At 38.5% G+C, this 27,323-nt stretch overlaps 1 protein-coding gene across 2 annotated transcripts in view; it reads right to left on the reverse strand.

Annotated features, from left to right (window-relative positions):
- The window catches only part of PARD3B (par-3 family cell polarity regulator beta), a 1,123,961-nt gene that overhangs the window by 640,121 nt on the left and 456,517 nt on the right, over positions 1-27,323 (reverse strand). For both annotated transcript variants that reach the window (XM_043445039.1, XM_043445040.1), the window contains exon 3: positions 7,008-7,179. In XM_043445039.1, the coding sequence (XP_043300974.1) occupies positions 7,008-7,179 (172 nt within the window). The remainder of the gene's footprint in view (positions 1-7,007; positions 7,180-27,323) is intronic.

The following is a 27,323-nucleotide window of genomic DNA, read 5'->3' on the forward strand; positions in this document are numbered from 1 at the left end:
CCAGGGAAGACAAAAGAAAGCTATTCTATAGCTGTTAACTTTTGAATAATCAGCCCCAACAGGAAACAAATAGGATGAAACTCAATGACCAAATGATGACTTATGGATTCATTCAAGCAAATAACCTCAGTTCCCTAGTCATTTCAACTTGGGGTTTCATCACCCACAGTAGAGAGCTTCCAGTAACAAGGAACCCTCACAGACTTGGGTGCTTTGTAGTCAGAATTCAAAGGCTCTGGCAGAAGCATGGCCCAGCTCTGAGCTTTCATTTTGCTATGTGTGTGGTGTGACTGTGTTTGTCTAGGATCAGAGGCCAACACTTAAACTCACATTATGGACACAGCAGCTACTTACACACTGCAGTCTAATTAAAGGAATAAACTTCCTCCTTCTTTATTTTTTTCCTGAAGATCAGTGCCATAAAAGGATTTGGTTTCTTTAAAAAATCATACAAACGATCCCATATGTTTCCCTTATGCAGTAAATTGGTCAAAATCGGATAGAAAATGGCCACAATTTCCAACCTAATCTACAGCTATAACATATTATCTGGGAACTACTGAAAGCAAAGAGAGGAGAACTCAAGGTTTTGAAAATAATTATATCATAACAAACACACAATCATAATTTTCATTTCGGTTTTGGAGCACAAATACACATGGAAAGAATAAAGCATCTGAGGCACCTTTCAGCTTTCAAGTCTGAAATGCAAGAATCACTTTCAAATAGAAAGTATCTCATCTTCAAAGTTTAACGTACAAGAGGAGAATAAAGCTAATACTCATTGCAACTCCAAATTTTAATCAGGTTGCTTTATATCTGGGTGATGTAGATCACAAGAGTGGCAACAACAAAGTTTAAAGTACTTTTTATCCCGATACACTGTTTAAATTGCATTACTAAAATAATTACAACGAAAGAGATTTTCCCATGGAAGCTTAGTGCAAATTTCAGTCAAGAATACTGAGAAATGTTACCGAAAGTTCCAAATAAAAATTGTAATTAACGGAGGCCATTGGATAGAAATTGACGGGGGCATGGAGTCAGGTTCAAATTCAGCTTGGAATTAATGAAACTCTTCTGGGATGGTCATAGCTCATTAGAGAAAGAAAGGCCTATTTTACAGATGAGAAAACTACGGCCCAGGGAGCTCCAGCAGTGACACATAAAGTAACCCGTGTGGTCTCAGCTCAGAATGTTCACGTCTATAGAATATCAAATGTGTCCTGGTTTATTCTTGGTTTGGAAAAACGCAATAAATGACTTGTCTGGACACAAAGATCAAATACTGTAGTCTGGGACTGACTCCATATCATTGGTTTTCAAGGGACAAAAATTGGGTCAACCTTGGCCTCATGAGGTCTTTTGGGGAACAGAAGAAGGTCAGTTACCACTGATCATAAAGTCAGCATAAGGATTAGTAGCTGAAAGGCGAAAACTCTTACTCTTCCAAACATTAAGTTAAGTGTCCTCAATAATTTGTCTTATTTGCAGATGGTTCTACATGAAAATACATGAAATGTCAAAAAGTACAAAAGTATCCACAATATGGGGAAATATTACCCAGGTGTCCCAAATATTATCATATTTGTTTTAGTGCAATTTCCCCCCCTCAAATACACACACACACATGCAAGCACATGTGTGAGAAACACACGCAGAGTGAAGAAACAGGAGAAAATTCATTTCTGACAGGTTTTACAAGTAGTTTCTTTCATCTTAATTTTCTAGCCTTTATTTCCTTATTAGCCTTTTTATTTACAGCTATTCACAGTATCTATTTATTAATTTACACTCTATCTCAATTCGAAAAGGACATAAGGTGTTATTGTATTCCATTTAGTATGAAAATAATCAGATAATTGAAACCTACAAAATTAATCTAAAAAAATGTCATGGAACTGAAAGCCAAGACATGTATTATGGGTTCCAATTTTACTCTTTTAACCGACTAGTTATTTGACATCAGAGCACACACCAATCTTTCTAAGCTTTCACTTGGTCATTTGTAAAATAATGCTAATTGTATAGAAGAGTGCTATTATGAAATTCTATAGAATTGTCTATTAGAAGACCAGCTTTTCACAAAAGTTGCTCTAAAAGGTGCTAACAATTCTTTTGAGTGAAGGTAGGTTTCTTTGCTGTAAGACTTCTAAGTGATATTAGAATTCTCTATTGCCTACTCAACACCCCTCTGCATCCCTTTCTGCCCTGTTAGCATAACCAATCATATGTGTTCAAAGAGTGGATGTGAATAAATTAGAATAGCATCCAGAACTTAGGTGCCCAATAAATGTTATTAACTAGAATCAAATGTCTGCTGAAATTCCAAAATGTGTTAAGTACCATAGGGTTCTGCATATAAGACCTGGAAAATTCCTAAACTAGATGATTCTAAAGTCTAAACGACCCTGTGGATATGATTCTTTGCTATTCTATCTGGTGTTTATTTGACCGTCCCTTTTATTAAATAGATTCTCAGGTTAGCAATTCCTAGTCTACATAGTAAAATGCACTGGTCAACTTCAGAAACATTAAAATCTTGAAGTGCTAGAAAGATTTGCTAGGTAGGGCTGAGTCAAAACTTAGTCATTTAGCATTACATTAGAAAATCCATTAGAAAATAAATGGTATGAAATAATTTAGATGAATGAAATTGGAATTATGTGGTAGCCCACTTGATTTAACATTTGTCTTACAAACTAAAAATTTTAATATGTACCCCATTAGCTTACATAGGGTGCATGACTATGAATTCCTTTCTGTCAGTAGAAAATTTATTCATCTTTGTATCCCTTATTGAATAATTAAGAAATAGATTTATGGCACATTTACCATACTGTCTTGAAGATTTGGATGAGGTTTCACAAACAAGGTCATGTTTGAAATTGAATTTAAAGGCACATACAATTTCACCAAGTTGAAAAGAGGCAAAGGGGTGAAAGCCAGGAAAGGAAATTCTAACTACAAAACAGAAGTTTGAAAGAAAGTAGCAAACAGTGAATGGCAAGCCTTTTGTGGGGTTTCCCAAGTGACTCAATGGTAAAGAATCCATCTGCCAATGTAGGAAACACAGGGGACACGGATTTGATACCTGGGTTGGGAAGAAGTCTGGAGGAGGAAATGGCAACCCACTCCAGTGTCCCTACCTATGAAATCCCATGGACAGAGGAGCCTGGTGGTTTACAGCCCACAGGGCTGCAAAAGAGTCAGACATGACAGTGACTAAAAACACCACCAAGAAGTGGCTTCTGGTAGCTGTAGGTCAAAGTGACTGTGGAAGAGTGGCCAGTAATAAAAGTGGGCGGAAAATGAGGGCTGGATCTGTATGAGTCCCTGAAATCGAACTTTCTGCATGATCTCTGTATAAGTTATTTCATCTTGGGAGATAAAGAAAAAAAAAAAAGGTTGGGCCAACCACTGTCTGCATGTATGTGAGGAAGGTTGTGAATCTTTAGTAGGATACTGTAGATGATGAACTTGTATTGGAAAAAGAGATATAAAAATTATACTGAATGTTGAGTACATTTTTATTTCAATATCAGTAAAACCTACACTACTGGTGATTCAGTTCAGTTCAGTCGTTCAGTCGTGTCCGACTCTTTGCGACCCCATGAATCGCAGCATGCCAGGCCTCCCTGTCCATCACCAACTCCCGGAGTTTACGCAAACTCACGTCCATCGAGTCAGGGATGCCATCCAGCCATCTCATCCTTTGCCATCCCCTTCTCCTCCTGCCCCCTATCCTTCCCAGCATCAGAGTCTTTTCCAATGAGTCAACTCTTCACATGAGGTGGCCAAAGTATTGGAGTTTCAGCTTCAGCATTAACAATCACCAATAAAGAGAAGAACGTATTGTTTCCCAGTATCTGTTAAACTGTGTCTCTTTAAGTAAGAATAAGCATGTGAACCAATCATGGTTAAATTCCCCATTGTCAAGAATGGATCTCAAGAGTGAGAAAACTCAGGAGAATCAGCCCCGCGTCTGCTCTACCAGCCTGGGCCAAGGAGTCCCATGCGAAGTAGAACCAGTTCCAGAAGCCTCTGAGAGCTGAGTAGGGAGCAGAGAGGATGGGCTGGGGGTTGGCATTTTATTTGCCTTCTGTGATGATGAATACTTAGAACACACTTGCTACTCCTCCTCCTCCTAGAGCCCTCCCCCCCCGGCCCAATTCGTCTTTTAAACAAGGGCTCAGGGTGGGCGAGGCAGTACAGCCAGACCACCTCTCAGAAGAGCTCCTCATGGACCCTGCGTCTGCTCCCAAGTAGAGCCCCCATCCCTCTGTGCTCAAGCCATAACCACACCCTGCCCTGAGGACAGGGAAGGGAAAACAGAATGGGCAGATACCAAAGCTGGTGGCTTTGCTTCAGTCTTTTATTTCTCTATCTGAGAAACACAATGATCTTTTTTTTTCTTTGCTTTTAAAATTCTAGAAATGTAAAGTGCAGGGTCTGAGAGAACCTTGAGAGTAGACAAGGGATGATTTCTTCATCATTCATCCTTGCCCAGATTTCTCCATCTAATTCCAAGGGACCATCTGTATCAGCTCGCTAACGAGTTTGGACACGGGCCTCCTCACAGTGGGAAGCTGCTGCAAGTTGTTTCAACAGAGGAGTTATCTAATCAGATTTGTGATTTAGGAAGGCCACTCTGGAGAGGCAGGGATTGGGAAAAGCAGGTGTGGTACAGAAAGAGGTCAGTTTGAGGCCTCTGCAGTATCATGAGCCTACTGCAGATCGATGTGAAAGCTCTGGCCTGCTACAATGCTACTGGACATGAAGGCTAAAGAACGTGCAGATGATGAGAAAAAAAAAGGAGAAACAGGCGCGATCTCCACCGTTTCAGACTGAATGGCTGGAATGCAATACTGACCACCCAGTAGTAAAGGCTGGCCGATTTCACCATTTCATCTATGACACTAATTGAAATGGGATTTGACGCCTAGGGGTTAAGCATTTTCAGGATTTGGTGTATATTCACAAAATGACTCTAAGGAAGATTATATCAATACATTCTTTTACAAATAGCATATGAAAGACAGCACAGCACAATTATTCCTGACCTGGAACCAGCAAGGGTTCAAATCCTAAGTTCGCCACCTAACAGCTATGTGACTTTGGAGGAGTTACATAACTGCTCAATGCCTGTTTCCTCATCTCTTAAATAAGGGAGATAATAGAACCCAACTGAGTATCCTGAGGCTGGAATAAGTTGTCAGAGTACAGGATTTAGAATACTTGGTGCATTGCCTTGAGGTCTGTGCCTAGAATATAATTACCACTGAATAGATATTATTCTCTGTGTCTGATCCAAAATGAGTATAGAAGAAGCAGAAAGTCCACTTTCAAAGATATGGAATTTCAACTTGCTTTTCTTTCTACATTGAACATTGTATTGCTCAGATGGTTCAATAAAAGAAGCTAAAAAAGCTAAAGAAAAATAACTTTTTTTTTTAACCTGAGAAAGCTCATAAGAGAAAGGTGAAAAAACAAATTCTCAGGCACAGGCAGTACTCTGAGGTTGAGACTTTTGAAGACCACAGAGCTTGCTTATAAATAGAATATTAAAACAAGCAAGAGCAATTTTCTCCTTTCGTCTTCCCTTATTGCCTAATTTCCCTCCCATACTATTTGCATAATGGATAAAAAGGCATCCATTATGCAAATGAACGATAGGGCTGTGAGGTTGCTGAAGCCACAAACCTTGCTCCAGATGAAAAGAAGCTGCCACTAAGCCCTTCAATGTCTGCAGTCCAGCAGAAACTGCTCTGCTAGCTTGGTTTCCAAAAGATAGAGGGAAATTATGAAGATGACAGGTCATTCATTTCCACTCGGTTTATTTTAAAAGGGGTACTATAGATGCTTTCCAGAAAATCAGTACAAAATATATAGATACTCAGTATCCTGGCATGTAAAATAAACTTTACAATATATTTTGTTTCAAATGGCAAAAATTACACTATGCACAGTCTTTACAATTTTGAGCATATGCTTTGCATAAAAACAACCTCTGTTTTAGCTTTAGAATTAACCTATAACCGGTGCTTGGAGTGTTCGCAAAATGTATGCATACATTCAATACAAATAAAAAGTGGTTTTAAGTAACACAATATTAGTGGATTTTCAAAACTTTATGCTTTAAACTGACCTAAAATTATCTTTAAGAGATATTACCACAATTGACATTATTTATCTTGGAGTTAGAAATTCACTAAAATTTTAGAAGAATGTTTATTTTCTCTTTCTACCAACACCTTCAAAACAAATGTAACAAATGAGCATTCTGAACAGAATCACTTGCCTGGAATAAATCAGTAGGACAGAAATAAAAAACTAACTTCAAAATGTTTCTCCCCAAATCTTGAGATACACAGTTGGTGGAGAAGAAAGTGGCTAAAACAGAAAGTGATCTTTTATCTCTAGCCTGGAATCCTTGATAACACTTAGTTTTTTTTCCAAGTGACTTTTTTTCAGGGACTTTTAAAAACATTTAAGTGGTCCTCATATGCTATGGGCTTCCCTGTTGGCTCAGACAGTAAAGAATCTGCCTGAAATGCAGGAGACCTGGGTTTGATCCCTGGGTTGGAAAGATCCCCTGGAGGAGGGCAATGGCAACCCACTCCAGTATTCATGCCTAGAGAATCCCTTGGACGAGGAGCTTGGGGGGCTACAGTCCATGGGGTCACAAAGAGTCGGACATGACTGAGCGACTCAGTACACATAGCACACATATGCTATCGATGAAGCTCCTCATTTACAGTCTAACTCCTCCCCTATCAGTTCAAGGATATGCAATTCAGATTCACCTGCAATTCAAGAAGAAACTGCATCCATTGTCTGAGCATCAGCAGCTGCAAAGATCTATGTAAAAAATAATTTAGAGAAAGACAGTCCACATTTAAAGGCAAACATTAACAGGGTCAATCATAAAGTGGAAGCAACTCATAGACAGCAAGATGATGTATTTCAACCAGATGAAAAGCAGATGACTTAAAAAATACACCTACCTAATTTCAGAGCAGAAGGGGTTACTTCAATTTCCCCACCGACTGGCTTGAATGCAGCCAGTTGGGCAGCCACTTCCGTCTCAAAAGCATCTGGGCTCTGCCGGCTCGCGGGGTTTCCACTGGGGCCCTCAATCTTGTGGAGTGGTTCTTGCTCGTCAAACACAGCAATCAGCTACAAACAAATGCAGTAACACTAATTACTTTGTAGGACACGCATATCACATGGACACTATCTAGCTGGTTGTCATCTTTATTTCCTTTTTTTTTTTTTTAAAGACCTCTTAAAACTGAAAACTTTGATGTTACTGTATCACAACTCTTAATTCAATATCATGTCTGAAGGGGTCACGGTCAGGAAATAATTAACAGTTTGTATATTCCTGGAATAGAGATCCAGTTTTGGTTAAACTTCTGGAAGGAATGAAATGGCCCACTCCTCCCCTCACTTTCTTTTCTAATGTGCCTAACAGGACATTAGCATCTCTCTTTTAAGAATATTGTCAAACATGAAAGCTGAATATGCAGAATGTGAACAACAGACTTACAAGGTAGAAGAGAACATTCCAATGTCAAAGAGCTAAAGACATGGTGAAACTGTTAATTGTCCTTTTAGACACAACCATAATAAGCAGAGTCATACATACATGTGTATGTTATACACAATCTGTGCTTATCTTGTACACGTAGTTTTCCCATTTGTTCTCATGCCTGTAATTTTGGTCTTTTCCTTCATGACTAACTCCATGTTGACTGGCTTAAGTCCAATGAAACTAAACATCAGGACTTTAATTATCCCGATCTTCATCTCAAATTTATTTCATATAAGAACTAGGTGTCTCAGCATTACTATAAAAACCAACAATTGTCAGTCTCCAAGTCATTTATTTTACAATAAGGGCAACATTCAATAATCAAGTAATTGTGCAAACATTGCTGGATAAATGGCAAAGACAGCCCCTACTGAATCTACAGTTTTGGCCAGCAAACAGCACCATGGTAGAAACTTCCCAAGGTCTCTCATTGGACAAGTGGGAAAGCCCAAAGCTGATGTGGAAAAGTCCAAATGGGAGTGCAGTAGGTGGCTCAGGCAAGTTACTGTCAAGCCAATAAAACGCAGTCTACAAAATGCAAATCTAGAAAACTGCTGGTAAATCTTTAGGTATTTTCATTCATTAAATAAAACAAACCTGCTTATCATTCAAACATTTTTCAGGTAAGGCATTCAAAGCCCCATTCATAAGGGAATCTTGTTGGCAATAGTATTAATAACACCAGTTCAGGGTTAACCAATCAAAACATCATAAATTCAAGTTCAGTCTTTCAAAAGAAATGAATACAATTAGGGATATGCAAATTGGCTATTCAAAAATAATTTTCATAATTGACTACTCATTTCCAGTATGGAGACTTCTTTAATTGGAAAACCCAACAATCCTCTCACCACAGGAAAAAAATGCTACTCCCAAGGCATTATTTTTAATTCTTGAAATTGAGCACATACATTTTCTATTTTTAATTGGTAGCACTGATGAACCGATTTGAGGTAAGACTTAAATGGATTAATAATGAAAGATTATTCTAGTATAAAAATAATCAGGAGAACTATATCTTTCTAATCATCTGGCCAAAATGAAGAGTTTAACGCTTTAAATCCTGAAAAGAAAAATAAAACCAACTTTTAAACTGTGATAGAAGTGCTATTTTCATCACTATTTTGGTGACATGATTTCAAGTTTTGCATGTTGGTGAATTCTATCACATACTTGTAATATTCATTTTAATACATTAATCAACAAGGCAAAGTGGCTTATTTTACTGGTACTACAAACAGTTTTGCGTAAGTTTTTCTTCTTGCTATACCCTTAAGTCTTAGCGTATCCTATGCACCTGAAGTGATGGGGAAAAGAGACACAGAATACCAATCAGTAGTGTAATCCAAAAGCTTCAAATCGGTAACTCTTAAATCAATCATTATCTATGCCTCTTACATAACCACCTCTCCTTAAGCTTCTTCACTGTTTTCCATATTATTATTATATCCACACTAGGTCACAGCATACACAGTAACAATTCTATACCTGTTTGCCTGGTGGGACCACAGGATAGAGAAGAGATTTTGTTTCCCAAAGTGACAAACAGTAATTTGTAGTAGGGGCCATTCCACCGATTCAGACCACACTGTAAGCATTTTCTGAAATGAAAGCTGTAAGAAGAGAGGCTGCCTTATGAAACATCTGCGGTTTGTCCAGGATGATGCTATGCCCTGAAGAATGTGTATTCGACTCTTTAGAGATACAGGCAACACATGGCTTTCTCAAAGATGATAACAGTGAGACCTGGAGGCTCCCCAACTCTCATCAACTCTCTGATTAATTAATTGCTTAGTCTGTCTCCCAATCCCATGATTGACAGGAATTATCTGTGCAAAACCTCCTCTGGATGTCTGTATGAATGGGTGAAATAAAGTCTCTCCTCCTGGAAAGAAGAGAATCAGTTGCTGAATCTGTGGCATCCAGACAAAGCCACTGGCACTACAGGTGCTGGCTGATAAGAGACCCTCCATCCAGTCTTCATCTCAACAGCTACAATACACCCCATTTTAGACTTGCTTCCACATTGATAATCAGTTTAAACTCTATGTTGTAGGTCTTTGTTAGCTGGATTGCTTGATTCATCAGAACACCTACATGACTGGTGACCCAGTTCCTGGTGACAGTATTACAGAGATACGTTAATTAATATACACCACTGTTCTAGTCCTCAACAGAAGGCAGACTGACCTTCAAATTATCCAGTTCATGAAAAAGGCCTTCCTCCACCATTGAACCCATTCAAAATGACTTTTCCCACAGAGATGACTTGAACATTAAAAGGTGATTTATATTTTTATTAAAAACAATTCTGTAAAGATTCCATTTACACTAAATTTCTGTGGCATGTGGAAGATTTTTGCACCAATTCCATCGAGACTACAGTAATCTACACTTTATGCAGAATGCAAGTAGGCAGTATTTGATTTGGAGACCTTCCTCTTCGGCTGCTTGATCCATCTTCTGGGGCCCCGTCTGCCCTCCTTCTGCGATGCCAGTATTCTCATGTCATCCAGTCCAGCACTGACATTTCCCTAACACCCCATGGTCCAGAATGATATGTTCAAACAGACTTGACTTCCAATCAAAACTCCCATCCCTGCAGATCTCTCTCAGCATTTAGGCATCTAATCCCCAGATACACACAAGAAGGTCAGTCTACAAATATGCTATTAACTTTCCCATCAAAAAAACAAAACAGCCTTTTCAGGACTCACCCCTACAGATACCACCCTATTCCTCACTTTCCATCTAAAGCAGAATTTGAAAGTTGTCCACAGAGCAGTCTCCAATCTCCCCCCTCCCATTCTTTTCCTGAGGCCACTCCAGCCAAGCTCTCACCCTTCTCTTCCGCTGAAACCACTCTTATCAAGATCAAAGACAATCTCTACAGTGCTAAATTCAAAGTCATGTCTCTGGTTTGATTTTAGGACACAGTTGATTATTGCTTCCTTTTTAAATGACTTTCTTCACTTGCCTTCCAGGATACCACTTTTTCTCAGGTTTATCCTCAATACCCCAGCCCTTTCATTCAGCTTCCTTTTCCTCATCTCTAAAAACGTTAAAAAGGCTACCCCTAAATTTGCATGGTGATTACATTTGTCTCATAGCAAAGATATAAGAGTATGCTGGTAAATCTCACACTTAAATCTCCAACCCAGAGCTTCTTCCTGAACTGCAGCCTCATGTGGTCGATTGCCTAACCTACCATGAGGACAGGAGTCTGAGTAAGCTCCGGGAGTTGGTGATGGACAGGGAGGCCTGGCGTGCTGCAGTCCATGGGGTCGCAAAGAGTCGGACACGACTGAGTGACTGAACTGAACTGAACTGAATATGAAGACTGAGTAATCCTTAATCCCACTTCCCTTCCCTTTCTCATTATCTCTCATACACCTCACACACATCCAATTTGTCAATAAATGTTAAAATACACCCAGAGCTTGACCACTTCTCACCACCTTCACTGTCACCTCTTTGGACCCAGATCACAGCCTCTCCTATGGGATACTGCAAGGGCTTCCTGACCCGGCTCCTTCTTTCCACACATGCTCCCTTTCCATCCATTTTCAACATGGCAGCCAGCATGACCTGGCTCAAACATAAGGTGGATTGCATCTCTCCTCTGATCAGAACCTTTCCACCTCACCTGGAATGAAGCCCAAGTCCTTCCAATGCCCTGCATGGTAACGAGCTCCCAGTGAAGGTTCTGACCTCTCATCTCTCCCTTGTTCTCAGGATTCTCTCCTGCTCTGCCCTCTTCTTTATCCCTCTCTGTGTCTTTATGTTTGCTCTTCTCTCTCCTGGAGACAGTCTTCCACCAGATACCTGCATGTCTTTTTCCTCGATCCTTCACATCTTTATTGAAATGGCAGGCTTTCACCGGCCACACTATCTAAATTGAAATCCACTCCCACACCTCGCACACTCCCTTCATTTTTCTTCATAGCATTTGTCACCCCTCAATGCTATGTCTTTTTGTATTTGTCTTATTTATTGCCCATCTCCCTGTAAAACTCCCTAGGAAAACTTTGCCAGATTGTAAGCTCAGAGAAGACAATGATTTTTGTCAGTTTTGCTGTTTGCTGTACTCCATAGCCTAGAAAAGTTAGTTAGACATAATAGGCACCCAACATATATTTGTTAAAATGAGTGAAATGAAGCAAAAAAAAAAAAAATGATACCTAATATAGCAATGAAAGGCAGCTATATTTTTCATGTGCTTTTAGAACACTAAAATTATTTATTAGTGAACGAGTATAAATGACCAATATAAACCCATATGACGCTCAATGCATTCTCACCATTATTATTGTTGTCTCTGTTTTGTTATTATGGAGCAGACATTCCTTATTTTCTAGTCAACACCAGGGGAAATTGCTTCTGTTCGAGAAATGGAGATCATGTGTCTTCTCTTTCCTTTTCATGCTCATTTTTGAAAGGGAAAATCTGCTGATTTGGTTTCTGAAGGAGTGGAAGTTTGAACTAAGGTGGATGTGGATGGAGAGATGGGCAGGGTTAGCAGTGCGGCCCCAGACATGCCCTTGTCTGATTTCTTCTAATAGGCAACTTTGTCTGGTGTGAAGCTTCTCAATGTGTCCCAAGAAGTAGCTTAAGAACAAATGTGAATAAATCTCCAGGGGAGTGGAAGAACAGCTTGAACTGCCATTAAGCTCAAAACTGAAGCACTCAGCTTTTATTTTACAAATTCATGTAAATATTTACCAGCTTTCCATGTTTGGCCTAACAGGAAAAGATTTTCTCTTTAATTGCCAGCAATACTAAGGCGAGGACTTCCCCTCGTGGCTGGGCAGTAAAGAATCCGCCTGCAATGAAGGAGCCACAGGTTCGATCCCTGGGTTGAGAAGATCTCCTGGAGGAGGGCATGGCAACCCAATCCAGTATTCTTGCCTGGGGAATCCCATGGACAGTAGAGACTGGTGGGCTACAGTCCATAGGGTCCCAAAGGGTTGTACACAACTGAAGCGAATTAGCACACATGCACACAATAAGGCAATGATCTCATGTGTTTTGCACCTGTTTTTGAGAGGTCAAACTGGAGTGTATTTCTCAGGCAAATACCTACCTTCTAAAATGAACTGAGGAAAACACATGGAAATAGACCCATTAATGTGGTATGCACATTTTTTTTTTAATAACTACATCTCAACTGCTAATGATGATGTGTTCCCAATTAAAGACTAGGCTTAGTTTTGGTAACCACATTTATCCCCTGACTACTCCTTCCCCAGTGGGTATCAGGAAGGAACATCTGAAACTAGAATTTGCCTAGAAAATATATCACGCATAAGATTTCTTTTAAAAACACAGTTCAATCTTTTTTCATATTTAACTTGTAAAGGTCAAAGTATTATAAAAATCAACAACAACAACAACTACCTCAAAGATCAAAAGGAAATAAAACAGCTTTGGGTAATTTACAATATCCATGACCTGGAATAACAGACATGATCAAAAGAGCCACGTGCTCTTCACAATCTCACATCATCGATATCTCTTCAAGGACTCAGACCTATTTTTATACTCAAACAAGGTAAAGCTGTGTGTGTGCATGCACAGGTGTGTTTTGGGAGTGAGTGGGGTGGTGGGTGGAGGTAGAATATTACCGCCCTTGATGACATCCCTGACATGCCTAAATGCTTAGCACAGAGCCTAGTACACAATGAAAGGTTCAATGTTGATTCCTTTTCCTCCCGTAGCTAGCGTTCCCTGACTCCCAGACTGAGTCCCACTTGACTTGTTTATTCCTATTCTGCTTTTACTTTGTTGCTTCTCTTTAATCTCTTCATCACAGGATTGACAGAGGAACAGAGAAAATATCGAGATCAAACACATCAAATAGGCAATTTTTGTGTTCCTTTTTTCCTTGGTCTTCATCACACAGAAACACACAACCTTCAGACATGCGGTGCAGTTCCTCCACCAAGCAGTACACGGCTTGTGCTCTGTTCTATTTTTACCATAACTCGAAGCAATATACCCATGCCTTTAGTTTCTACACTGACAAGTAAATATTTTAATAATAAATGTCACCAAGTGCATTTATAACAGAGTCCCTCAATATTCATGATGTGGTTTGCTCTGTCGTCAGCCTATACCATTCTGTCACTTTTATAGCCTGAGTTTTTATAACCTGATGATATTATTGCCTACATAGAGAATAAAAAAGTGATCTAAATTCTCACAGAACATAATAAACTATATTTACAAAAGTATTTTTCGGATTAGTAATTACATTGAGAAATACGTGACTATTTTATAACATGTCAAATGAACTAACGTACTTCTAAGAAAGGCTTATTTGCCATATTGAGTTGAGTTCAACTGTTGAATTTAACAACATACTACTTTTTTTTTTTAACCGTTTCATACATATTCCATGTTCCCAACAACTGTCAAGTGGAGTTAAAAGACAAAGAACAAAGCCAGCATCCTACAAAATAAAATTGGAATCATTTGTCTCAAATCTTAATAAACACAATTAAATCTAAGTAAGACTGTGAAATTACAACAATTTCACAAGTAGAGGAAAACACATTATCACCTTTGGGAAGAGAGTGAAACTGCAGAATTCATTTAAATGTATGCATCTGCTTGTAACTAAATAACAACTGGCTATTGAGCTAATTTTATGCCACTTGAAACAAAAGTTTGAAAATGGATCTTTTTCCTTCATAGGAATTTTGACAGCCAACTAAATGCATTTAATCTGGATTTTAAAAATTAACAGGCTCACATTAGCATCTTCATCAGATGCTACTATGAGGTCTAGCAACCTCAGAGGAAGTATGTAACAGCTCTGATTCTCAGAAACTTCAATCGACAATCAGTAAATGAGATAAAACCAATTTTCATTTCCTCTCCAAACTGAAAATCAATAATAGAGAACTTTATAAACTTTACAGCTTTAAGTTTCATTCTAAAGAAAATAACAAAAATGTGCCTAAATAAAGTCACTCATATATCAGCCAAAAATACATTTGCTTACTCTAATTATGTAGTAAGTTACTAAAAAGTCAGGTATACATTAAACACATTTTATACTGAATCATATTTTTCTTATAACTTCCTTGAATCAAGATTTCCAAGACGGTGTTACTACTGACAAGTTTAAGAGAATCTTGCCTTTGTTTTGTGGCATTCTTTATTTTCCTTAGTAATAACAGCTCACCATTCATGAAACACCATTCAGTACTCATATCTAATACACACAAGGGAAGCCTGCGAAGCCCCTTCCTCTGAGCCCTTCACCCTCCATAGCAGTGGTCAGGCAAAGGGTCTCAGTGGAGGTCAGCGGGCAGTCACCACACCCTAACCTTAGACAACCTGCAAGCAGCTATAGAAAGAGCAAACGGCCACAAAAACCAGGAGAAAGTCTCAATCACCATCAGGATGTCAGATGGGTCAGAAATGTAAAAAAATTCAATATACCTGTCTTGTCAGTAATATTTACACAGCCTCTGAATTATACATATTAAAAATAACAGACAAAGAAAGTGGAAAATACTTAGGTTAAATTTGTTGGGTGATGCCAATCCACTGGATGGCTTTGCTCGCCATTTACCCAGCCAATCACTAGATGGTTCACTAATGTTATCCAATCCCAAGGACTCTGACAATCTTGGGAGAGTGCACATTATTAGAAATGAAGATACAACCTGGGTTGTTTTAAAACGTGCACACATAAACACATAAATGACTTTCTCTTCAAGTTATTTTCATCTAAATCACACATATTTAATCTGCATTTTTGAAAGATTATTCTATCTGAAACGAGTTATTCTATCTGGCACCAGAAAAAATAAAATAATGGCATATGGAAAATATTTTGTCATATAAAGCATATACATTATTTACAATGTTGTAACACTGACACTATTATTTCATTTCTGTAGCCAAACCAAAGCTGTAACTGTCTCAGAAATATAGTTCGGCAGTCTCTTAGTCAAGATCCAGTGCTACCACGGCCATCAGAGATACGTATGTCAATAGATCCCTGGAGGTAGCCACTTGCTGAAATGTAAGGTGCTAGCCCTCTGCAGGGCTTATCCCATTACAACAAAATGCCATGCTGCCTCTGGCCAGGTATTTGCATATCCATTGCCAGGGCCCCAATCCACTTCTGAGTTCCAGACCAGTCCCCTGACATTTACCCACAACACTTCTGCCAGAGAAGTCTTCCATCACACAGATCTGGAATGGTCTACTGCAGCTTTTTTTTTTTTTTTTCATTATATATTCTCATGGCTTTCAAAATGAATTTCAAGCCTCCCATATGAGACCTTCCACCAGGTCTGTGATATTTCTATAATATTGTGTCCTTGTCTCATCACCACTAGTCACATGATACAAAGATCCTTGACTTATCAGCCTCTATCTAAAAGCAAACTGCAAGCTACTTGAGACTATGGGTCACATCATTTAAAATACATTTAACAAATATTTTATAGCCCTCACTATGCAGGTGGTCTTCCTTGATAGCTCAGCAGGCAATGAATGAATCTGCCTGCAGTCCAGGAGACAGAGGAGACGCTGGTTCAATCCCTAGGTCAGGAAGATTCCCTGGAGAAGGCAGATGGAAGCCCACTCCAGTATTCCTGACTGGTTTCCCTGCTGGCTCAGATGGTAAAGAATCTGCCTGCACCTGGATTCCATCCCTGGGTCACAAGAATGCCCTGGAGAAGGGAATGGCTACCTACTCCAATATTCAAGTCTGAAGCATCCCATGGACAGAGGATGCTGGCAGGCCACAGTCCATGGGGTCATAAGGAGTCTGACATGACTGAATGGCTAACACACCACCATGCACTAGGCCCTGTTCGAAGAGCTTCCATATATGGTTTAAGAGTCATAAGAAATCCTGTGAGAAAAGCACCATTTTCCCATTCTACAGATCAGAGAATGAAAGTACAATTGACTTGATATGCCATGCTCCTCCTATGGTACATGGCAGGGAGAAGGAGGTCAGGTAAATGAGTTATTTGAATTCCTTGCTATATTTGAGAGGAAGAACAAAACTTCTCTTATATGGATTGTCAACACTTTCGTGTGGGTACCACCTCCCTGTGTCCTAATTGTCCATCCACGTGGAAATAAAGGTAACCTCCATTAACATGCATGCTCCTATACACAGGGCAAAACAGTTTCTGCCCATCCTTGAAGTTCAATCAAACACTTGATCTTACAATTTACCCATCTAAAATCCACTTAGTTCATTATAATCCCAATCTTGTTTCCTCGTGGACTACATTTATCTATTTGATATTCCTTCAAAGAAACTGTAAAACAGATTTGCACATTAACATACCTAGTTTTGAAACAAACATAACTGTACAGTGTTCTCCATCACATCCGACTGTTAGAAGAACCCTGCTTATCTGTGCTAATGACTGCAATCCAGGGTGTATTGCTTAATTTTGTGGATTAATGAGTAAGCAATCAAATGTGATTTTAAGTCATGAATATAACAAACATACTATTCATTTATTTTGACAAGTATTTTAATTTATGTGACTTGGCTACAAATAGAGCAGTCTATTTCATAAAAAAAAAAAAAGAAAAGAAACCTTTGTGCTCTTAGATAATAAACCTTGGTGAAGAATAATGGCAAAGCCACCACCTTCTGAAGACAGATAAAGAATTGATAGGTTGATAGAAAAAACAATGAGACCTAAAATTTTCAAACAGAGAATGTCTTTTGCATGTACTTGAGCTATATGCAATATGTTTAGGGGTTGCAAACCACACAGAATATTCTAAATAAGCTAGGTCAGTGCTGGCCTGAGGCAGGTACCCCCTAGCCTGTCACCTTGGTAGCCTCAAACACAAGTTTCAGCAGCTTCATGTGCCCCTGAGGTAGCTTCATAGTCCTGCTCTTAGAACCCCAAAGCCAGGCAAAGTGGTGAGTGGACTACAAATATGAGCAAGGTCATAACTCCCTAAAAATTAGCCGGTGATTAGTTGGTGCTTCATTTCACCAGGCTGGGAGGGAACAGACTCTTTAGAACAGACACATTTAGCAAATTGGCCTGAGCCCTGGCTGACTGACCTCATGACAGGCCCGATGATGTTCTACCTTCTCTGGGATTTCAAGACAGGTAAGCAACTGGTGGAGACGACAGAAAGGTCAGTGTGCAGTCTGATTGAGGCACGAGAAAACACTCCCCTTAAGCATCCCACTTAGACTCAGATCCTCCTTGTCATGGGTGACAAGGCTTCAAAGCCAATATTTAAAAAAAATTAACACTGCAGTCGCAGGTGGGTTTAACTACTGCATGCCTTCTGTCTGAGTGGTAGAGCTAACCTTTTCCTTTAGCTTCTAATTGCCCTACATCTCCTTAACTCATGATAATGTGGCCAACCCTGCTGGGATGGGTGTTGACTTTGGGAGCCTCTAAATGTCAAGATTTGTAATTATGATTGTGGGTGTATTAAAATCACAAAGAATGATGCCTCGTTAATTGGGGCCTGAAGACAGGAAGCCTGGGGTCCTTGCTCCTTGCTTACAGTTACAGGAGGTGTGTTACCTCCTCCAGCAGCAGTTTCAACCTAGGTCTTTGATTGTGGAAAGATGGTCTTTGTCAGTCAGTTGTAAAATTTTAACATTAGTGCAAAAGGCCTTCCTAAAATATCTAAAATGCATTCCGTAGGCATAAAAACTTTGATTGCTAACTCAAAAATTAATATGTGCCGAGCCTACTTATCAGCAAAAATGGAATGTAAGTTTTGAAATGAGAACTGGCCCCAAAAATCCAGGTTGCTATGACTATCCACAATAACTTCATTTCAAAAATCAGTCTTCATGCCAATACTTCCTAAACCAAGGGTCTCTTGTTTACACCTTGCCACTTCCAGGGATAAAGAAAAGTATCGGGGCAAGAAGGCATGGGGGGTCACAGTCTCCACCAGGGCCCTCCAGCCAACTGTGTATGTGCTATGTATTTCTTGGGGATTGTGGTGGGAAAGGGACAGAGGGAAAATAAAACTTTAAAGGATGTGGTTCCAAGACTTCTGCAAACACACAGTAGAAAAGACACATAGGATCAGCTCAAATTCCAGAAAACTACTGCTAAAATGTTTGTGTTTTTCCTCTGGACTTCTTTTTGAAGTATTTATATATATATACACACACACACATAGATAGACAGACAGACAGATACACCTTAACATTACATAAACCATACTATATAGCACACAATTACATTTTCTGGTATTTTCACTTAGCATTTTCTTGTAGGCAATCTTCTCTAATTTTAGTTTGCAAATAAATAAATAAATAAACAAAATGAAGAAAATTCATGACTGGATAGTTCATAACATAATTAGCCACATTATAATTTAGCTTATTCTGCCATTCTGGATACATGAAAGTAGAGGTAATTTTTGCATAGTACTATCATTTTCTCAGTCATTGAAGATTTTGCAGACAAAAATCATATCCTCTTGTTTAAGGTCAATTTTTTGATTATTAGTTATATTGAAAATATTGTTATAAGCTATTTTTGTTTCTTCAATGGATTCTCTTTTCATACCTTTTACTTTTCATTTTCCTATTATTGTTTCTTATCAGAATAACTGAGCTATTTAAATATATTGTTTGCCTTTTTTAACTTTTCAGATTTTCTTTTTGGCAATTTATCTTTTTTTTTTTTTCATTGTTTGGCATTCCATTCACTTAAAACCTTCCTTTAAATCTTCAAAGTTCCCTTGTAAATAGGTACTCACCTGGAACCAGTAATACTTTATGATGGGCAAGTAGTAAAACAATGTTGGTTTCATTTAATTTACTACTTTGATAGTCCCTTAAGAGAGAGCAGGTGGGGAAATGTTTTGATTGATGGGCCTTTGGTTTTTAAATCATCATTCATATTCTAAACAAATACAGATGGACAGAAGCTATTACAATGAAGAAATCACAAGTAAAATTTTAACATTTCAATGATTTTATAATCCAAAGGTCTGTCATTATTTTTTGTAAAATCCTTATGTTGAAATTCCACATATTTAATCTGTTATTAAAATGTCAAAATATATAATAATAAAAGTTGTTTAAGAATTTTTATGTACTTGAAGGCTCTAAAATTCTCTTCTTTTTTATCTCCCGGAAGAGAGAAATTTTTAGCTTTAATATCCTTTAACATGTCTTCTATATCACCTACTATCAAGTTATCAATTATGTTTATTGCTTTCCTGTAAACTGTCTCCCTGTCCCTAATTTTGCCAAGGATTGAAAACTCTAGAAAATAATTATTTACAGTAATAATGTGTAAAAAGTAATGTTTGCATGTCTTTAACTCTCATCCAAGTCTCCTTTTCATTGTTTATTTAGAAGCGTAACTGTATTAGGTAAGCTGATGTTGCCCTAATGACCACTGGCTAGGTAGCTGCATTTCTCTATCTTACCAACATTCTCTGTTATATTCTGTCATCCAATCTGTTCTGTCAGTTAATACCACCTTCAAATAAATTTCAAACTTAATGACATTCATTTCATCTACAACATGGAAACTGCATGGCACTTCTTAATGAGTCAGGAAACAAAAATGCTCAGAGAGTTAATTTGTTAAATAAATATGAAAAGGTCTATTTATAAATACACACAATTAACTTAAAGATATAAACCTGGGACAAATTTAATCCACCATCTAGATAAACTAAATAAGTGGTATGTCAATAAGATACTAATAGAAGTCAGGAAAATGATGTCAGAGGTGAATAAACTAACAGGGTCATTTTAAGTATAATCCAGTTGAAGGGATCCACTGGAATAAACAAATTTGCAGTCCCATTAGTGAGGATATTCTTATTGTGAAATGGGTAAGATCTGGGGATTACAGTGTGGGATGATTAAACTCATGAATCTAGGACCAAGTACGTAACTTCTGGGGCTAAGTGCAGAATCAAAGTATGGGGTCCTTGTTCAAAACATTGAAAGAATTCCAAGATGGCAATAGCATGGGGCCCTGAGCAACCGCACGGGTCACGTACCCATAAAGTTGGCCCTGCTGGAATCATGGACCTTTCTAAACTTGTTCTGGTTTCATTTTCCCCATATAACCTGATTGCTATTTGATACCCCACATTATTCTCTCAACGGAGAGAAAATTTGCTGGTTAGTGGGTATGCAATGTCTACTTCCCTTGGCAGGAATTATACATTTGTTTATAGTCCTGAATCTGTTTATAGTCTAGTTGAAGTCAGAATCCTTGAATCAAATCAGTCTAGAGCAGTGAGAAAGCATAGTTTATGGAACTACATTGCTTGGGCCCTGTGTTGCGGTAGGTGGGGCTGGGAGTGGAGGGAGACTCAAGTATTACACGGTTTCTGCCAAAAACTCTTCTGTAAACTCCCTCTTCTTCAAACAGTCTTCCATTTGAAAGTCTAGTTCATATTTATTCACTTAAACGCAATACTGGCTTGGAAGATAGCTTAAATCAAAGGGAAATGCTGGAATGTTTTTTCTTTTTTTTCATTTAAACGAAAGCACTATAACTATGTAACATGAGAAATGTCATTACAATGGCAGTCATATTACAATAAATAAATGTATCAAAGTAATACTGTATACATTCCTTTCTCAGAATCCACAGTGGTTGGGAATCTAGACTCTGGAGCCAGACTGAAGTGAAGTGAAGTCGCTCAGGCGTGTCTGACTCTTTGTGATCCCATGGACTATAGCCCACCAGGCTCCTCAGTCCATGGGATTTACCAGGCATGAATACTGGAGTGGGTTGCCATTTCCTTTTCCAGGGGATCTTCCCGACCCAGGGATCGAACCCAGGTCTCCCGCATTGCAGGCAGACGCTTTACCATCTGAGCTACCAGGGAGCCACACTATGTGAGTTCAAATCCTGATTCAAACCACTTTCTAAATGTAGGGAAGTTATGTAGTTTCTCTGAGCCTCAACTGTTTATCTATCTTGTATAATAAGGAGGATAGTAGTGGACATTTATTGAACACTTATTATTTTTAAACATATAATAGCAAACTGTATTATCTCAGGTATTTTTCATATCCCTCTAGAGGTTGCTGCTATTTTCTGTTGGTTAGTCTCTAAGTTACTTTTTTTAATTTTTAATCACTGGGGACACTGAAAGGTTAGATGGCTTACCTGCCCAGTATGTGATAAAGCTAAAATCAGAAGCCCATCAAACTTCAGCATCCCCTCATTATTCTGAGCCTATCTTTTGAGTTGTTGTATTACTGATAAATGAGACACAACTTTGCAGAGTACTTTGCCACAAAAAATAAAGTCCAGCCCCTAGCTGTTATTACAATTATCATTATCATTATTTTTATTACTGATCAAAATCCCTATTCATACTTTAATACCCAATTCAGTTTGTATCCTGAATAATATCTAGAATCTAAAGATTAAATATGTGCCTAATGTAAGAATATACCTTAACATTGTCTCATTAGAAAGACACAAAGTCAATGTAAAGAGACCAAACAATTCCCACCCAGAGCAATACTGGACTGAATATTTGACTATTAATATAGACTTGATTTATAATACTTTCAGCTATGAAATTAAAAGACACTTGCTCCTTGGAAAGAAAGTTACAACAAACCTAGACAGCATATTAAAAAGCAGTGATGTCACTATGCTGACAAAGTTTTGTATAGTCAAAGCTATGGTTTTTCCAGTAGTCATGTATGTGGATGAATCATACAGATGTGAGAGTTGGACCGTCAAAAAAGCTGAGCACCGAAGAATTGATGCTTTCGAATTGTTATGCTGGAAAAGACTCTTGAGAGTCCCTTGGACTGCAAGGAGATCAAAACAGTCAATCCTAAAGGAAATCAACCCTGAATACTACTGGAAGAACTGATACTGAAGCTGAAACTCCAATACTTTGACCACCTGATGCGAAGAGTTGACTCATTGGAAAAGACCCTGATGCTGAGAAAGACTGAAGGCAGGAAGAGAAGGGTGGGAGCAGAGGATGAGATGGTTAGATAGTATCACTGACTCAATGGACATGAATTTGAGCAAACTCTGGGAGATAGTGGAGGACAGAGGAGCCTGGCATGCTGCAACACACATGGTCACAAAGAGGTGGACATGACTTAGCAACAATAACAATAGACCAATATCTGAAAAATGTGACTTTTCTTCAACATTTTATATATATATATATGTATACATATATACACACACATATATATATTTATTAAATAAAAGATATAATGTTATTAGTAGGTATATCACTATAACAAGTGATAAGCATCAAATGAAAAATTAGCAGAAAAACAAAGATGTTGACGAGGATTTAGAAGTTACTAATTATAGCATAACATCTATCTCATGGTTTGTACTTAGTTTCTACTCACAGAGTATTGACATTAGGACTAGGAGAAATAATTCTCATCCACAGAAATATTAATATAACCTTTGTTGTTGTTGTTCAGCCTCTAAGTCGTGTCTGACTCTTTGCGACCCCATGGACTGCAGCATGCCAGGCTTCCCTGTCCTTTGCTGTGTCCAGGAGAGTTTGCTCAAATTCATGTCCATTGAGTCGGTGATGCAATCTAACCGTCTCATCCTCTGGGGCCCCATAAAACATAATTCAAATAGAAACTGCTTGTAAAAACTGTATTTCATAACAGCATGTTTGGATGAAATGGAATGGAGATGCTGTCTTCTGTTAGCATCCTTCCACACAGGTTTCATGACTGGAAATGCTGTGTAGCATTCCTCAGAAAGTACCCTAGAAAGTCTGCACAGTTAATCAACTTTAGAAAGACTCCACTCTTATAATTTATTTTGTTTTTATAGGAGAAAAAAAACTTGGAAATGTTCCTGTGAGACATGGAAAAGTACCAAGATCTGTCAAGGATAAACATGTTTTCTTCCCTGAAGCCCTTAAAGTCAGTGAAAATGGTTTCCAATAATGAATCACCAAATGAAAAAGCCCTATTTTTACTGGACTAAGATCCATAATTTCTATGAAACAAGAGGATAAATGGAACGTGGAGGCAAGCAACTAGTAGAGAACGCCTGATACTGCACTTAGGAAACCCCATGGCATGAATACTGGGGAAGAGTCTGGGGAGAAAACAGCATCCTTTTTTTTCCCTTCAATATTCACATTCAGTCTCTGTGTACTAGCGAAAAATTGTTTTAAATGTGTCCATAACTAACAGCTTTTTGGCAAAGGTGAACCATTTATCTAGTCAAATCCAAACAGAAGTCAAAAGTAAGTGCATGATGTAATATGCAAATTAGTTTCAACTAATGTAGCTAAACTTGACAAATGTGAATCATATCTCACACATCTTTAAAAGTCTTGCTTCTAACTTGAGGGAAATATCATTTGTACGTTGCTGCCAAATACTATGTCCTCACTAATTTAATAAGCAGGCACCATTTTCCCTATCTTTGAAAATTTATGTTGGTCTTTGGATGGGTGCGGCTGCCTTTTTAAAATCTAGTGGTCTGTGACCACGGAGAGCTTTAGCCAAAGGGAAAATGACTCCATAAATCCACATAGGCTGTCCTGATTTAAATTATAGTTTGAAGGCTTCAGGACTATATGAAAAGGCTTTGAACAAGAAAAATTAACACACACCAGCACATATGTACTGAAAGTCATTCTATTTTACAACAGAAAGCATTCCTCAAGCTTTAGACAATACGGACTTGGTAATACCTATTTAGACTTGCTACTTAATTATCAAGAGATTTGTTCAAAATATGGCATTATAAAGTACATGAGTAAAAAATAAAAAATAAAGTACATGAGTATATATAATAGGTTTTGATACAAATTATGATTAGGACATTTCTCCTCTTGATATTTCACAAACTAATAAACCTATTCATTACAGTGTCACTGGGAAGTAGATTATGTTGCCTTAGAAGATGGCATGACACTTTTCTTTAGAATTCCCGTTACAACTCTTGAAATCAACAAAGGTATCATTTCATAACCTCAAAAACTTTACTTGCTGGTAAAACACACACACAAAAATCTTGAGATAGTAGATCAGCCATCTATTCTAATAAAATAATTGAGTGCTGGAGAAACTGAATAAATATCGAAAGTCTTACAGCTAGTTAATAGCTAAACAAGGGTTTATACTCAAAGGCTCAACTGAAGTTACAGCTTTAAAAAGACTTGCATATTATTAAACTAGGTATTGAGTTCTCCTATGTACCACAGTTTCCACCATTCTGGCTTGGTCTAGTTAACATACTAAACTTTTTATCAGTTTGCCTAGCTCCTAAAATCATTAAATTTGAGACTCCTTGTCCTATGTCTGAATAGAACGCATGTGCTTGTTTTTTCTACTCTATACTTCTCCCATGATTAAAATGCAATTATGAAATGAGACTATAAACTTCTTGTAAAGACTATAAATTCATTATCACTGACAAAATATATGATGCTTTTTATAAATAGAATTCCTTCCTTAAGTCAACTGCTTGCCAACACTGGCAAAATACACATGCAGAACAATGCCCTGTGATGGCTGATTTTATGTAACACCTTGACTAGGCCATGGGGTGCCCAAATATTTTGTTAAACATTACTTCTGGGTGTGTCTGTGAAAGTGTTTCTGGATGAAATTAACACTGGAATCAGAAGACTGAGTAAAGCAGATGGCTCTCTCTAATGCGGGTGGGCCTCAGCTAATCTGTTGAAGTCTTGAATAGAATTAAAAAGACTGAGTTGAAAGAATCCCTCTCTCTTGCCTGTTTGAGCTGGGCCATTAGTCTTTCCTGCCCTTCATACTTGGAATGAAACATCTGCTTTCTTTGGGGCTTGAGCCTGCCAGCTTTCAGGCAGGGATTTATACCATTTCCTCCCCTGATTCTTAGGCATTGGAACTTGGGCTGGAACTACATATTGGCTTTTCTAGGTCTGCTGCTGCTGCTGCTAAGTCACTTCAGTCGTGTCCGACTCTGTGTGACCCCATAGACGGCAGCCCACCAGGCTCCCCCGTTCCTGGGATTCTCCAGGCAAGAACACTGGAGTGGGTTGCCATTTCCTTCTCCAATGAATGAAAGTGAGAAGTGAAAGTGAAGTTGCTCAGTCACGTCTGACTCTTCGAGACCCCATGGACTGCAGCCTACCAGGCTCCTCCATCCATGGGATTTTCCAGGCAAGAGTACTGGAGTGGGGTGCCATTGCCTTCTCCATTTCTAGTGTCTACAGCCTGCCAACTAAAGGCTTGGGGACTTTGCAGTCTCTCATCATGTGAACCAACTCATAATAAATTTCACATATATATGTATATGTGTATACACACACACATACACCCTATTGGTTCTGTTCGTCTAGAGAACCCTGACTTTATATTAACACAGCTTCCTCACCCAGAGGTCAAGCAAAATCAATGTTTTAGGACAAAGCCTAACACCTAGAAGCAAAAAAGCCATCTCAGTTCTTTACAATGATGTACAGCTTTTAAAATGATCAATTATAAAATCTCCAAGCTAGAGTTGATTAATAGAAAAAAAACATGCAAGAAATAGAAGACCTCCTAGATTCAAAATACGGAAAGCTGAGCTAAAAGGAAACAGAGCCACACTCAAAAGGAGATGTATAAGTGGCATGTTCCTAGCCATAACTCTGCCACAGTGAGTAGAGAAAGATTCCATTCCATTCAGTAGAGCAGAATAAAAACCTGTGTAGCATGCGTCTGTTCCTACCTTCAACGAACATTTTTTGAGCACCTATAACACGCCAAGCACTGCATTAAAAATGGAGGACACAGCCCCCATTTTTAAGAACCTATCAATTTAGTAGTAAGAAGGGCAGATGGACATGAAAGTCAATATAAACACTGACATGTGACGAAATAGCTGAATGAGCAAAATGCCATGACAGGAAGAGAGGGGGAAGAGTCTCTGTACATTTGCTGGGAGGCTGTTAAAGAAGGTATAGAGGGCAGATGACATTTAAGCTGAGCCCTAATTAGCATGATTTCATAGGATGGCAGGATCAGGGAGCCCTTCAAGGCAGAGGGAACAGCACAAAGCCTGGGTGGAGGAAATTGCAAATTCACCATTTGTGAAATGCCAACCAACCAGTTTGATGCGTTGAGAGTGCAGGTCCCTGGAGGCTGAGAGGAAAAGAAATAGAGGAACAAAGGCTGGACTGAAAGGTTAGAGACAGGAAATGAAGGCCCTTCAATGTCTTGCCCACGGATACGTTTCCCACAGTGTGTACTAGGTTTTATGACTTTATAATATTTGCCTATGCTTGTTAGATCTTCAGTCCTAGCAATGACCCTGTGAAGACTTTCAACTTAAACCTTCTGGGTAAAAAGATTAGATATAAACAGTTAATACATCCTGCATGCATATCTCCTTCATATATAGTTTGGATGCTTGTAAATACACAGCCTGGGTACTTGAATTTTGAGTAACCTGACATATACAATTGAAGAGTTACTCCCCATGGACTGCCTGTGTGAGTTATAGGGTGTGTGCAAGAGAAAGAGAGAAAGAGATGGTGGGGGGAAAAGGAGGACAGGCAGGTAGGCCTAATTAGGTGAACATCATTCTATCAGAAACTGAAAAAGTAGACCTTTTCAAAATACAGCTTTACTATGTTCAGGAAGCTATTATTTTAATTGAAATATAACTAAGTATGCATTATCAACATTAAACATTTGGATTGTAAAAAGATACAACTACCAAATAGCTGATTATGATGGGGAGATCAGCCAGGTACTTTGTCTTGACTGCCTGCC

This window comes from Cervus canadensis, chromosome 24 (genome assembly GCF_019320065.1).
Source record: "Cervus canadensis isolate Bull #8, Minnesota chromosome 24, ASM1932006v1, whole genome shotgun sequence".
Lineage (NCBI taxonomy): Eukaryota > Metazoa > Chordata > Mammalia > Artiodactyla > Cervidae > Cervus > Cervus canadensis.